This window comes from Zingiber officinale, chromosome 4B (assembly GCF_018446385.1).
Source record: "Zingiber officinale cultivar Zhangliang chromosome 4B, Zo_v1.1, whole genome shotgun sequence".
NCBI lineage: Eukaryota > Viridiplantae > Streptophyta > Magnoliopsida > Zingiberales > Zingiberaceae > Zingiber > Zingiber officinale.
In genome coordinates, this window is record NC_055993.1 from 32,575,424 (window position 1) to 32,590,874 (window position 15,451).

Consider the following 15,451-nt stretch of genomic DNA (forward strand, 5'->3'; position numbering starts at 1 on the left):
ATATGGCATTAAACCCTTCTTTATAGTTTTCTTTGAGGTTTGACACTTAAGTATCTTAGACAAACAAAAGTATCATTAAATTTTTAAGACCAAAATCAATAAAAATAAATATTTTGAATTTAAATGGATATTAAGGTGTTTTCTCAATAAAATGATAATTTTATACTTAATGAGAGTTCTTTTTTAACAGAAAATGACTAGAATATTCTAATTCAGAGGAGGCATTAGTATATTTCGGGGAAAATGAGTTTTTTAGGCATCAAGGTATTTTTACATATACACTTTATGACCCTACCATTATAAAAAAAAATTAAATGATACCATAATTTTGCTCCTTGGACTCCTAGGAAATCACATCCAAAGCTAATATAAGGCAATCAACCCACTACCTACTACCTACTACCTACGAGGTTGGTGGGCACTTAGGCAAAGGCCAAGGCCATTGATATTAAAATTCAATAAAAAAGCAAATTAAATTCAAAATGACTAATATTAATGAATTATATATTGACTCATTAATTTATCAAAATTTACAAATAAGTTATAGAACATCAACGATGACAACTAAGTCTTTATCCCATTAAAGGCGATCGGCTAAATAAGTTATAGAAAGATAACCATAAAAACAACAACAATAATAACCAAATCTTCATCCCACCAATTGCCTCCTATTTTACCTTGTATCATTGCTAATAAGTCTTCTTTGGTCTCTCTCACATTGCCTACCCAAGGCATTTTATGGTCGCTTATGTCATACCATGTTGAACGTGTCTCTCGAAATTTTTCCTCAATATGTGCAACCACAATTTTCTCTAGTTGTACAATTTAAGAATGACCAATCTTGGGATGGATCACTAAATGTAGTAAGAACTCTAGTAGTTATATGTTTAGGTAATGTTGGGTACTCACTGATTGGGTAACATAAAGTTATTATTTGCTTAGAGCTTCTTGTGTCTCAAGGATAGGATCACTTGTCAAGATAAAAGTATTCATAACATGTTGAGCATTTCTTAATGAAAATCAATTATCAATGTACTCATTTTCAATTAATGATTGTTGAGATTCAATTAGAAATTTTTTGGTTTTAAAAGGGATAAATTAAGGAGAGTTTCTTTAAATATTTGGCTACGGTAACTATGATTAAAGGACTAGAAATCAAACCATTCTAATAACAGACTAAAATGAGATTGTAATTTTCTTCTACTGGTCAGACTATTCAATCCAAATCTTCATTTTATGATGTCAAACTTTTGATATATGTGCTCACAGCCTACACCCCTATAACTAATTAGGACATTTGAAACATTTTCTTTTTGGTTTAGGAACTTTTGAAACTTGTAATAGATAAACAAGCGAGGTATTCTTCGTATATGTGATAAACCACATAATCATAATTTCCCCTAGCATAATTTCCTTATTGAGACTTGAAACACTCACCAAAGATGGAAATTTTAAATAAATTTGTATTGCAAAAGTCTCTAAATACTGTCTTACAGCTGGAAGGTTGTTTCTCTGCAGGAAAAAGAAATACATATTATCAGGTAACATTTCAGGAACCATTGTGAAGAAGCATAAAAAAGAATATAAACAAATTAGTAAAGAAGTAACAGAAACAGTTTCAGTATTTTGAATTCTGACTCTGATGGGAACTACTTCTATGTATCATCCTCTGTTCCCATAAAAATATAAGCATTAATTTTTTTTTTACACTGATAAACCATGCAAAGCATAACCTTTTCTTTTATGTGTGTTAGCCTTTTAATTGTGATTGTTATAATGTATATGTTCAGTTCTACATGGGACATTATTTTGCTGCATTTGCTATGTAAGAGTCATATATGCATTACATATACCTGATATTGTTCTTTTTTATTCAGAGTAGTACAATTTCATCACTTTTAACTTGGAACCAATACTGTCAAAATTAAGTCTTCACTTTTTAAGGTTATCTTTTTTCTAATGCCCTTGGGTGGAGACTGCATTTGAGGTGATAGCATAGGCCTCCTTGGATCCAATGCCTCTTCTCTCCAAATTTCAACATAATATTCTTTTCCATACTATTGCCAAAGTAAAAAATCAGAAGCTAACACTTCCTGAAAAGATCTGTTATTCTTCTCTGTATACTCTTATTTATTACTTTCAAAATCTTCACTAGACCACATAGCTCCTTACTCTTCAAAAAGGAGAAAGTACAAGACAAGGAAGAGAAGACAAGGGTTTGATGTTTATTGAAGTTAAGTGTCATGGGTATTATGGGACTCTCAGGTGCCAAAAGACAGTCGTGTATTTTACACTAGCATATTATCCATAGACTCACTCTATAAATAAAGAGCAAAGCCACTATGAGCAAAAGGCATCTGGTCCGCCTACTACTAATTTATGTGACTATTGTTATGGTTCTAGTGTTCTGAAGTGCTATAATCTATCCAATGAAGAGTTATATCAGATAATCTGATTTCATTTTGGTAGTTTCTCTCTTGTATGTCATTCTACCCTGTAAAAAATAACTAATGCTTTATGAGGTTTCTCCACCTTTAGAAAGAAAAAATCATTTCAATTAATAGTTTTGAGGAGTGGCTCGACTAACAAGTCATAGACTATGGAGTAAGAGCCTAGGATCCGAACCACATAAAATATCTATCTTAGCATTGTGTTTATCTTATATCTTTCTGCTACATTATTTTTGACATTTGAACTGGTAACCAATTTTCGCCAAGAGTAGAAAAAGGGTATTTAAATTTATAGATCTAAGATGCCCTGTGATCCCAACAACTGACAAAACAAAATTTTAAATTCTTTTAAAAATGGAACTATAGCTCAGCTACAGAATTGATATTCCTCCAGCCTTTGATGAAAAAAAAATTGCTTATTGAAAGTCACCGATGAAATGCTACATTCAAGTAAGACTTTGATTGTTAGATAGTTATGATGAATCAATTTGAACCCCAATAATCAAGAAAGAAGTCAGAAGAACAAATGCACAAATCTAAGGCAAATCAAAAGTAATAAGATAATAGATTTGTTAATAAATGTTTTGCCTCAGTCACTGCACAAAATAGGAGAATATCAGAATGCAAAGAAGCTATGATCTCACTAACATAACAACATCAGAATCTGCAATTAACTTCTCAGTACAGGGATATCAAAAGCAGAGTAAACAAACACAAGTGGCTCATGTAGCAAAATCACTTCCACAAGCTCTACAACAACACGACGTAGAAGAAGAATCATCTTATTTCAAATTGTCAATGATTGGAGGAAAACAAATCAACATTTGATCAACAAGATACCTCTTTAAGTATCTCAACTATGACATCAAAAGGTATATTTAAATTTAAAATGCATATAATATGTTTTGCTTGAAAGGGAGCCTTAGCGCAACGGTAAATGTCATGTGAACTGGTGGTCATAAGTTCGAGTCACGAAAACAGCCTCTTGCAAAGCAATATAAGATTACGTACAATAGACCCAATGTAGTCCGACCCTTCCCAGACCTTGCATTAGCGGGAGCATCGTGCACTGGACTATCCTTTTTATATAATATGTTTTGCTTGATGAAAAAGACTAGTATAAATATAGGCGTCCTCAAGTAAAGACTAAGCCAAAGAAGAAGAGAAAGAAGAATTCAAAACCAATGAAGATATGCTAAGATAACAAAAGGTCAAAACACAGATTAGTATCACAGACGCTCGCAGTAAGTCTTCCAAAATTTGTATCACCCTTTCTGACTGACAATCTGTCTGAGGATGAAATGTTGTACTAAATAATAGTTAGTTCCCAAAGCCAAATGCAAACCTTTCCAGAAAGTCGAGGTGAACCTTGGATCTCTGTCTGATACTATGGAAACGAGAATCCTATGCAATCTGACTATTTTCCGAATGTACAACTCTGCATACTGAGTCACGGAGAAGGTCGTCTTCACTGTTAGGAAGTGCGCCGACTTAGTGAGACGATCAACTATTACCCAAATGGCATTAAAGCCTTTCACCGTCTTTGGCAAGTCCACTACAAAATCCATGGTGACGTTCTCCCATTTCCACTCCGGAATTGGAAGTGGCTTAAGCATCCCTGCTGGCCTCTGATGTTCTGCTTTGACCTATTGACAAGTTAGGCAATCAGAGACAAAACGCGCGATGTCACATTTCAAACCTGAGCACCAATAAAGTAACTACAGATTCTTGTACATCTTCGTATTCCCTGGATGTACAGAATATGGAGTATTATGGGCTTCTGTCAAAATCTCGACCCTAAGCGAGTCAACACCGGAACCCAAAGTTGACCCCGATATTTGACGGTACCATCTTCGACCGAATATAAACCCAATCCCTTAGACTCATCCTTCTGTCTCCACCTTTGTAGTTGCTCATCAGTAGCTTGTCCTATCAGAATTTTGTCCCTCAAGGTAGGTTATACTGTCAGAGTGGTTAAGTTAGGAGTATGGCCCCTAGCATACATCTCGAGATTAAATCCCTGAATTTCTAGCTGAAGAGGTCTCTGTACTGATATGATAAAGAACCTTATAAATAGATCGCCTTGAAATTCAACTTGGGGAAGGGTATTGACGCCACACTCAAGCAAGATGAGAAAGTGAGTGATAAGTCATAGGGTTTGATCGCCACAAGTTGCCTTGATAAGATCAGAATTAGTTCTTTGCCTAAGAACTAGAAGGAAGCTCTCACGAAAGAGAAACTCAAATTTTCGTTCAAACTCACATAATTTGCCATGCAAAAGTTCTCCTATTTAACATCCCCTAAGATCCACTATGCACTAATTATGCAATAAATATCATGCTTGCATGCATGGTATTTATTATCCACTAATGCAACCACTAATCCCTAATAATAGCTTAATGCAACCATGCATGCATGGTATTTTAATACTAGCTTAGGAACTCTCCAAAAATGCATTAAAACCCCACAAAGGATATCAAAAATCACTTTAGAAACCCCCCCCCCCCCCCCCCAAATGCATACAAAAATGATCCTCATGTTGGTTCAATTTCAATTTCAAATTGAAGGAATGTGATCCATTTAGTTGTTGCCTCCATTGTGCATTGATCCTCCTTTTCCTTGAGCCCCATTATTAAGCCTTCCAAAGCTTGCTTCATTCTCTTAGTCTTGGACCTTGTCATGGGTCCCCCAATTCCCTTCAATGCCTCTTCTTCGCTCACATCATTCCCTCCTTTAGATGAATTCATCCTCGAATTTAGGTCTTCATCACCTAAATCAAAAGTACTCAAATCAGCCACATTAAATGTTGCACTAACACCATACTCACCGAGCAAATCAATTTTGTAAGCATTGTCATTAATTCTTTCCAACACTTGGAATGACCCATCTCCTCTTGGTTGAAGCTTTGATTTCCTTTGGGTAGGAAACTGTTCCTTCCTCATATGAACCCACACCCAATCACCGGGTTCAAGGAGAACTCTTTTTCTCGCTTTATTGGCTCGATTTGCATATTGCTCCATTTTCTTCTCAATTTGAGCTTTAACTTGCTCATGAAGCTTCTTCACATATTCTGCCTTTGTTTTGTCATCCTTGTGAACTAAAGAAGAAGTGTTAGGTAAAGGAAGCAAATCAAGAGGTGTTAGTGGATTGAACCCATAAACAATCTCAAAAGGAGAAAATTGAGTAGTAGAATGGATCGCCCTATTATAAGCAAATTCAACATGAGGTAAACATTCTTCCCAAGACTTAATGTTCTTCTTAATAATTGCTCTAAGAAGAGTAGAAAGTGTCCTATTTACCACCTCAGTCTGGCCGTCAGTTTGTGGGTGGCATGTGGTGGAGAAAAGAAGCTTTGTTCCCAGCTTATTCCATAAGGTCCTCCAAAATGGCTTAAAAATTTAGTGTCACGATCTGAAACAATGCTCCTAGGCATACCATGAAGTCTTACCACCTCTTTAAAACAAAGATCAGCCACATATGAAGCATCCATGGTCTTTGTGCAAGGTATGAAGTGTGCCATCTTGGAGAATCTATCAACTACAACAAAAATGGAATCCTTACCTTTTTGAGTAATGGGTAGCCCAACAACAAAATCCATGCTAATAGCTTCCCAAGGAAAATTAGGAATAGGCAAAGGCGTGTAAGCACCAGAATTTAGATTTTGCTTTTCAACACAAACCGGCACCTCTTGACAAATTTTACATACATGTCGATAAAGTGTGGCCAAAAATGACCTTTCTTTGATCAACATCAAATGTCCCATTAAACCCCCCTCATGTGCTTCCCTAACTAGCAATTTACACATGGATCCTCTAGGCACACAAAGTCTGTTATTCTTAAACAAGTAGTTGTCATGCCTAACAAATCCATTTTGTGATTTTTTTTCACACGCAGCATATAATTGGGAAAACTCATTATCATGTACATACAATTCCTTAATATGTTCAAAGCCAAGCAATTTAGTTTCAAGTGTAGCTAACAAGTTATACCTTCTTGAAAGTGCATCTGCTACAACATTTACCATTCCTTGCTTATGCTTAATCACATAAGGAAATTGTTCAAGAAATTCGACCCATTTGGCATGCCTTTTGTTGAGCTTCCCTTGCCCTTTCAAATACTTCAAAGATTCATGATCACTATGAATGACAAATTCTTTAGGCAAAAGATAATGCTGTCATGTTTGCAATGCTCTAACAAGTGCATACAATTCTATATCATAAGTGGAATAATTGAGGGTGGCGCCACTTAATTTCTTACTAAAATATGCAATGGGATGACCATCTTGAAGTAAACACCCCAATACCCACATGAGATGCATCACATTCAATTTCAAATGATTTGGAAAAATCAGGTAAAGCAAGAATGGGTGCGAAAGTGAAGATCAAGATCTACGGAGATCACTGTGAGTTTTATAGTTTTTGTATTTATGTATTTTTCATGCTTTAGAACTATCAACAATGGTATCAAGCATTGTTCTAAAAATTCATGAAGCTTACCCCTATGCCGGGAGATCATTGCTTGCCGGGGACAACATCTCGAAAGAGGAATGCTATTAGCGATAGTGTCACTCGCCGACAAAAATATTGTTGTGAACAGTGCTACGTCGAGTCAAAAAAAAATGACAATGTCATGATTTCCATCGAAGTCGGGCTTCACATGGTGGAAGGTCGATGGCAATTATTATCGTGACAATTCGGTGGATGTTTATATCGAATTGTGATGTTGTTGATTGCTCTACAGTCAGTGCACATCCTCCATGATCCATCCTTTTTAGGCACCAAAATTATGGGTACAGCACAAGGACTAAACTTTCTCTAACCCATCCTTTTTGCAATAACTCCTCCACTTGATTTTGTATCTCCTTTGTTTCTTGAGGGTTGCTCCTTTAAGCTGGCCTATTGGGCAGAGAAGCGCTAGGAATAAGGTCTATTTGGTGTTCAATCCCCCTCACTGGTGGCAAACCGTGAGGTACTTCCTTGGGAAACACATCCTCAAAATCTTGCAAAATAACAACATCACTAGGCAAGGAGTTAATATTATATTCCAAGCAAGTTTCCTTGCACAAAAGAAGAAATATAGGCTGCCTTGTCAAATAAGCTTTCTTCACCTCACTTCCTCTTGTAAACAAATTTTCTATTTTTCTCTCTTTCATTTCCTCATTCCCTCTTTTCTTTCGAATTTTGTCCTCAAAATCAAGCATTTTCTTTTTCACACACTCTTTCTTTTTCTTAAGCTCTCGCTCTTCTTTTTCTCTTTTCTCTCTCATTTTTATTTGATCCTCACAAACCTCCCTAGGTGATAACGGTACAAGTGTGACTTTGCGAGAATTGTGGACAAAAGAGAACTTATTGGAGAATCCATCATGGTGAGCTCGCCTATCAAACTGCCAAAGTCTTCCAAGAAGAATGTGGCTTGCCTCCATAGGCACAATATCACATAGAACTTGATCTTCATATTTGCCAATGAAGAAATTAATCAACATTTGTTGGTTCGCTACCAATTCATCACTATTACTTAGCCATTGGAGTTTATATGGTCTTGCATGTGATGTAGTCTTGAGGTTGAGTTTGGTGACCAACCTAGTGCTTGCCACATTGGTACAACTTCCACCATTAATGATCATAGAGCATGTCTTACATTGAATAAGGCAGCGGACATGAAAAATATTTTCTCTTTGGTCCTCCTCATGCTCCTTGGCTTGGCTTCCCAATAATCTCCTAACCACCAAGAGATCTCCATCTTACGCATAGGCTGCTCCATCATTTTCCTCGGTGCTTGAGGAAGAGGAATGAGAAGAAATTTCTTCACTAAAGATACTCCCATTAACCCTCACCACCATAGTCTTCTTATTCGGGCATTCGGATGCAATATGATATGTTCCCAAACACCTAAAACACTTGATATCCCTACTCTTAGAAGTGGAAGAACAGGTTAGTAGGAATAGGCTTCTTAGTGCTTGTTGCCTCCTTAGAATTTGAAGAAGAACCCTCCTTCTTTGGCTTGTCCTTCCAACTTAAAGAGTAGTTTGGAGAAGATGATTTCTTCATAACGTCCTTTCTCTTTAATTGTTGCTTTATTTTCATTGCTTGATGCACTAAGTCGTTAAGCTCCACATAATGTTGTAACTCCACAATGTCTCCAATATCTCGGTTTAGGCCATGGAGAAACCGAACCATGGTAGCTTCCCTATCCTCCACAATATTGGCCCTAATCAAAGCCACCTCCATCTCCTTGTAGTAATCATCCGCACTCCTACTCCCTTGGGTGAGTCTTTGCAATTTATTGTGCAATTCCTTGTGGTAGTGGGAAGGCACAAATCTCCTTCTCATCAAAGTCTTCATTTCGTCCCAAGTGTTGATAGGAGGCTCTCCATACCTTCTTCTCTCCTTTTGCAATTGATCCCACCAAATTAAGGCATAATCGGTGAACTCAAGGGCAACCACCTTTACTTTCTTTGCATCATTGTAATTGTGGCATGAGAAGATTTGCTCTATTATCATCTCCTACTCAAGATATGTTTCGGGGTCATTCCTCCCTTGAAAGGAAAGTATCTGGACTTTCACACCTCCTAGATCATCTTCTCGTCTATGGTCTTTACCTCCTCTTTCACGTCTTCTTCCCCCTTCATGCCTCCTTCTTTCTCTTGGTGAATCATAGAATGGGTCACTTTGACGAGATTCTTCATGATTAGAATTGCCCCCGCAGTTGAAAACTTTTTCTCCTTCAAGTCGGTCCATCCTTTCGTGTAATTCTTCAAGTTGTCTTTGAAGCATTCTCTCAAATTGTTGAGTAAGTGTCTCCATTTGAAGCCTATTAAGATCTCACCTAGGGGAATAAGGTGATCTTTCCCCACTCATGCTTGCAACAAAAGAATATGACAAGGAAAATTACAAAAGAAATGGTAGATGGACCTCACCACTCTACTCATGTGGTTGCACTCAAATTTATCCACTCAGCTTCCTTTATAAGCTCTTAAGGAATGTCTTTCTCAAGACAGCAAGTAGACAATCAAGTGAACAAGAAACCAACAAGAGAAATATAAGTAGAACAAAAGAAATAAATGAATAAAACGAGAAATTCAGCAACGATCAAGAGCAATGAAAGGAATATCTTTGAATTCAGATTTCACAAAGAAAGAATATTGAGTCCTTTCAATTCACATTTTTTTTTTCCGAATTTTCCTGCCTTTTTTTTTTTTTGAGTTGAGGACCCAAATAGTGAACAAAAATTTGCGACAGATAGGGACGGAGAGATCAACAAAGAGGGACAAGAACAAAGATGAAAACAAGACACAAACCTGAAAATCAAGGAGCCAAGGCTATGATACCAAATGATAAAGAACTTTGTAAATGGATCGCCTTGAAATTCAGCTTGGGGAAGGGTATTGACGCCACACTCAAGCAAGATGAGAAGGTGAGTGATAAGTCATGGGGTTTAATCGCCACAAGTTGCCTTGATAAGATCAGAATTAGTTCTTTGCCTAAGAACTAGAAGGAAGCTCTCACGAAAGAGAAACTCAAATTTTCATTCAAACTCACATAATTTTCTATACAAGAGTTCTCCTATTTAACATCCCCTAAGATCCACTATGCACTAATTATGCAATAAATATCATGCTTGCATGCATGGTATTTATTACCCACTAATGCAACCACTAATCCCTAATACTAGCTTAATGCAACCATGCATGCATGGTATTTTAATACTAGCTTAGGAACTCTCCAAAAATGCATTAAAAACCCACAAAGGACATCAAAAATCACTTTAGAAAAACCCCCCAAAAAATGCATACGAAAATGATCCTCATGTTGGTTCAATTTCAATTTCAAATTGAAGGAATGTGATCCATTTAGTTGTTGCCTCCATTGTGCATTGATCCTCCTTTTCCTTGAGCCCCATTATTAAGCCTTCCATTGCTTCATTCTCTTAGTCTTGGACCTTGTCATGGGTCCCCCAATTCCCTTCAATGTCTCTTCTTGGCTCACATCATGATAATTGTGCAATGACTATCGTTTTCCTACTCAAAGCATCAGCAACCACATTAGCTTTTCCGATGTGGTAGCTAATATCACAGTCGTAGTCCTTCACAAGCTCTAGCTATCTTCTCTGTCTGATATTTAACTCTTTCTGGGTAAAGAAATACTTTAGGCTTTTGTGATCAGTAAAGATTTTGCACTTCTCCCCATACAAGTAGTGTCTCCATATCTTCAGAGCAAACACCACCGCTGCTAGTTCAAGATCATGAGTCGGATAATTCTTTTCATGCACTTTTATTTGTCGGGATGCATATGCAATGACTCAATCACGCTGCATAAGAACCGCCCCCAAACCTAGCTTTGAAGCATCTGTATATAACATATACTCTCCTTGTCCTGATGGCATAGCTAAAACCGGCGCCGTGGTAAGTGCTTGCTTTAACCGTTCAAAACTGTCTTGACAATCAACTTCCCTTTCAAGAACTTTCCTCTGATACCAACTAAAACGATCCAAATTTTTTTTTAATATTTCCAACGAAAATAAGGGATATTGTCTGTAATTAATAAACCATACTCCTACACCCAAATCCATTACAAGTACCATGAAAGAAGAAAAAATCCTAAACTAGACTACCATATTATAACGGCTAAATTCGATACTACTTAATTCCTTCTTGATCATATTCACTGTTTATTTATTCTTAATTGCGGAATGGTAAGGTCCTCGGGAGTGTCCTGTCCAACCCAGTCAGATTAAGGGTCCGAGCCTCCAACGTCGTTAGTTGCTTGACCTGTCACATAATCAAACCCCGTGAGTCTAACTCAACACCTCTAAACTGCAATAGAAAAAAAAAATTCATATACCATTGCATGCATAGTTAAATCTACCCTTACTGAAATTTCTTGTCGAAATACTAGTAAATTAAACAAAAGAAAAATATAGGCATCTACTATGAAGCGTCAACTTTAAATACAACAACTCACGTATCGTTCTTGGGTGGATGTATATCATATATCCTTTATTCTTTATTCAATTGATCAATTTGTATAATCAAGGTACCAGGCGGTGGGGCGTCAACAACTCTCGTCACTGGGCCATGGCCAAATGTGAAAAATCTGATATTGGGGTCCCTCTGGGGCCTTGTCCTGTAAATGGGGTCCCTCTGGGGCCTTGGCCCTCACAGAATTTTCTATAAATCCTCATCATCATTATCATTTATCTTTATATAAGCATTCATCCACATAAGACCCAAACAAATCAATAAACATGGGCCTGGTTCGATGAGCATGGATATCTTTAAGCGAATACACTAAATCAGTATGATAATCATTTACTAGATAAGGCCAATTAAACAACCTTACCAATAATCTACTTGCGGCTCAATCAGACATGCATATCGCTAACTACGTAAAACTCAATAACTTGAATATTGTTAACTATGCGAAGCTCATTAAGCATGGATATCATCAGTTAAGCTCAATAAGCATAGATATCATTAACTACACAAAGCACAATAAGCATGAATATGATTAAGTACATAAAACTAATTAAAAGGTCTTATCATTAATCTATATGAAACTCAAATAAGCATACATACTCCAGCCTATAAGGATGAACTCAAAACCCCCACCTTAGGGACCCCAATCCTCTATTCACGGAACGAACTCTACCTTGCGACTCCACTCCCTCCCTGCCCGAAGTAAGACTTGCCTCCAGCCCTCTATACACCTCCTGGACCTCATCCTAGAGAATCCCAAAAAAAACACAGCAACACCCCTGCAAGTCCCCAACGTCTTTACCCTATGGAAACGGCAAAAATCTGAGGGAAGGAAATGCAGTAGCATCCCTGCGGGTTTCCAGCAGCCCTACCCTAAGAGAACAGCAAGATCTGAGGGAAAGAAATGCAGCCACATCCCATGCTGGTTTCCAGCGACCATACACGACAAGACAACAAGATCTAAAGGAAAACCTTTACCCTACAGAACCCCCAAAACGCAGCAACCTCTCCTGCAGTTTTCCAGCAACAAAACTTGACAAGAACAACATGAACGAAAGGAAAATTTTGAGGAGCTTCGAGAAGCCACGTTGTCAATCAACACGACATGCTTCTACGCATCTTCGTGAAAGATTCCAGCAAGTACCAATACTACAAATTGAATGGGGAAAGAGAAGAGTTTTGGAGGTGCCTGGGTGCTCGGAGGCTTGGTGTTGGCTCGTTCTTCTCTCCTCTCCCTTCCTTTCTGCCGCCGCCGAGACCCCTCCCTTCCCTCTCTCGCGTTCTTTTTTTTTCCTCCTTTTTCCACCACCCCTTCCTCTTATAAGCAACTCAACCCTAGGGTTTAATCCATGCATTGGGTTGAACCCATAAGTCCCTTAATTGATAAATAACGATTTAACCCCCCCCCCCCCCCTACTTTCATAATTATTTCAAAGAAAAGTTTATTATCACCCCCCCCCCCCCCCCTTTTGGAATTTCCCCCCTTTTCTTTTCTCTCTTTTTTTTTTTATTTTTTTAAGAAAACGGACCTTACAAAAATATTAAAAAACAAAATCTAGGTTGCAACTAAACTTCGAGAGACACGTTTAAAATGGCACTAACATGTTTATAGACGACTAATAGATGTTACAGTTAGGTGATGTGAAATTATGATAAATGTGCACATCAAATATGGAAAAGAAAGACCAAAAAAGAATTGGTTAACAATAAAATAAGATAAAATTTATTTAAATATAAATGATGATATAATAGGGGATAGAGCTCAGTTGCATAAAAGGATCCATATAGCGACCCCACCTAGTGTAACTTTGTTGTTGTTTTTGTTGTTGTATCATTTTCATCTTCCTATGCATCCTTGACTTTCTTATTGTAGCAACGTACTATTGTGCTACCGTTTCTTCTTTAGAATCATCTTTCATACATAAATAATTGTGATGCAGAGAAGCATGGGCAAAACAAAAAAAACAAAAAGGCTGACATGCAACTAATCTATATTTGCAAGGCTGGCTTTCTTCGTAGAAAGATTGAACAAAATATAAAAATGATATAGACAAAGTTCAAACTAAGATCTCAATGTAAAAGAAACTAATACATTCAGAAATAATTTGAATGCACATTGGAGAAAGGCTTACATAGAGGCAAATGTGCAGGTCAGACGTAACTTTTCTGACAATGTCATCCTCAACAAAATGTGAAAGTATACAAATCATCTGCCATGCTCGGACCTTTCTCCTATGAACCTGAGAAGCCATTGAGAAAATTTTGAAACATGAAACATTACCTACTAATATATAACACGTCAGAAAAGGGCTAGAAAATGAGAGCACGCACACCACTATACTTCTTGTAAAGTTCTTTTGCAAGATCTTGCTCATTGACCTGTAGAGAATACAAGGTAATGCTACCTTCAAACATGAACCAGAAAACTAAAAGCATTGATTAACGAAACATCTAATTATAGATAACAGATGAAACATATTATATACATGTATCATGAGAAATACCTCAGTAATTACTAACAAACACTTATCCATTATAGTACTCACATTCATACAAGGTAAGTCAAGAGCAATTAATTTTTTTGCCAAAGAGAAAATAAGGTATAGTAAACTTAACAATGCAGGGGAGATAGACCTTCAAAATTAATTAAAACTCAACAATAGACTTACATGCCTATGTAAATCCTTATAATTACTCAAGAAAAATGTTTGTAAGCATAGTCTGGTTTCAAGTGACAATCTGTATTATTCATCAGAATTAAAATGTATCATTTCAGCTGCTGCTCCCTATGCATACTGTCTTAGCACAGATAAATGTCACTACATTATTTGTGCATACATAATTTTAGCGGGTATTTACCAAGGCAATGCTTATCTCAACCAATAAAAAAAAAAAAAAAAGCAGCCCGGTGCACGAAGCTCCCGCCATGCGGGGTCCTGGGGAAGGATCCATTGTATGCAGCCTTACCTTGCTTTTTGCAAGAGGTTGTTTCCAGGATTCGAACTCGTGACTTTTTTGTCACATGGCAATAACTTTACCGTTGCGCCAAGGCTCCCCTTCGCTTATCTCAACCAATACAATCAATAAAAAATTTGCTCAATGATAATTGGCACTATCAAACCATTAAAGTCTGCCCATCGACATGCGGAATAGCCCAAGACACAACTATGGCACGAACCCTTCCAATGGCGTTGATAAGAAACTCATGCAAGAGTTTTGTCTCCGTAAGAGTTTCATTTATTCATTGCAAGATCTAACAATGCCTGCACACTGCGGACATCCGACTCCTTTCCTCTTCTCATTGTTGTTTCATCAAAAGATCCATCGATGTTCATATGCCATTGAAGTTTAGCTCCTTCCCCCTTCTCCTTGTCATTTTAGTCACGATAGCAACAATCGAAATGTCCATGATGTGGTTGATGTCTCCTTATTTGCAACGGAACAGGTAACCTTTTTCCTCCTCTTCTCCCCCTTCTCTCTTCCGGTGTTCAGCTCATCCTTCAACACTCCATACGCCTCATATAACTCGAACCAAACCGAAATCCTAGATCAAATATTAAGATTAAATCATGACTGATACAATCAAGAAGGGACTAAGATTCTCTAGTCCCAAAGTCTTCCCATGCCAGTAAAGTAACGGATTATAGACCTATCTATTGTCGTACAGTCTTCTACAAGGTCATATCAAAGTTATTGGCAGGTCGTCTAGCAAATATCATGGACAAGTTCTTACATCAGTCACAAGCTGCGTTTGTAAAGGGCAGACTCATTACAGATAACATACACTTGGCTCTGGAGCTTTTTAGGAAATACAGCCGAAAGCGATTGTCTCCGAGGTGCATGAAGATTGACCTGCAAAAGACATTTAACTTGATCCACTGGGAATTCCTAAAGGAGATACTCCTTGGGTTGCAATTCACAGGGAAGTTTATAAATTGGATTATGGAATATGTGACCACTACCTCATACTCACTTGCCATTAATGGAGGGACTTTTGGACAATTCTGTGGAGCTAGAGGATTGAGGC

The 15,451-nt window shown here is 37.4% G+C and overlaps 1 protein-coding gene across 3 annotated transcripts in view; it reads right to left on the reverse strand.

Annotated features, from left to right (window-relative positions):
* LOC121974929 overlaps nucleotides 1-15,451 on the reverse strand; it is a 113,571-nt gene that overhangs the window by 26,081 nt on the left and 72,039 nt on the right. For all 3 annotated transcript variants that reach the window (XR_006110154.1, XM_042526217.1, XM_042526216.1), the window contains exons 23-25: nucleotides 13,756-13,803; nucleotides 13,557-13,664; nucleotides 1,438-1,512 (exon numbers count right to left, since the gene is read on the reverse strand). Coding sequence is in view for 2 of the 3 variants with exons in the window: in XM_042526217.1 (XP_042382151.1) it covers nucleotides 1,438-1,512; nucleotides 13,557-13,664; nucleotides 13,756-13,803 (231 nt within the window). In the remaining variant the exon portion in view is untranslated. The remainder of the gene's footprint in view (nucleotides 1-1,437; nucleotides 1,513-13,556; nucleotides 13,665-13,755; nucleotides 13,804-15,451) is intronic.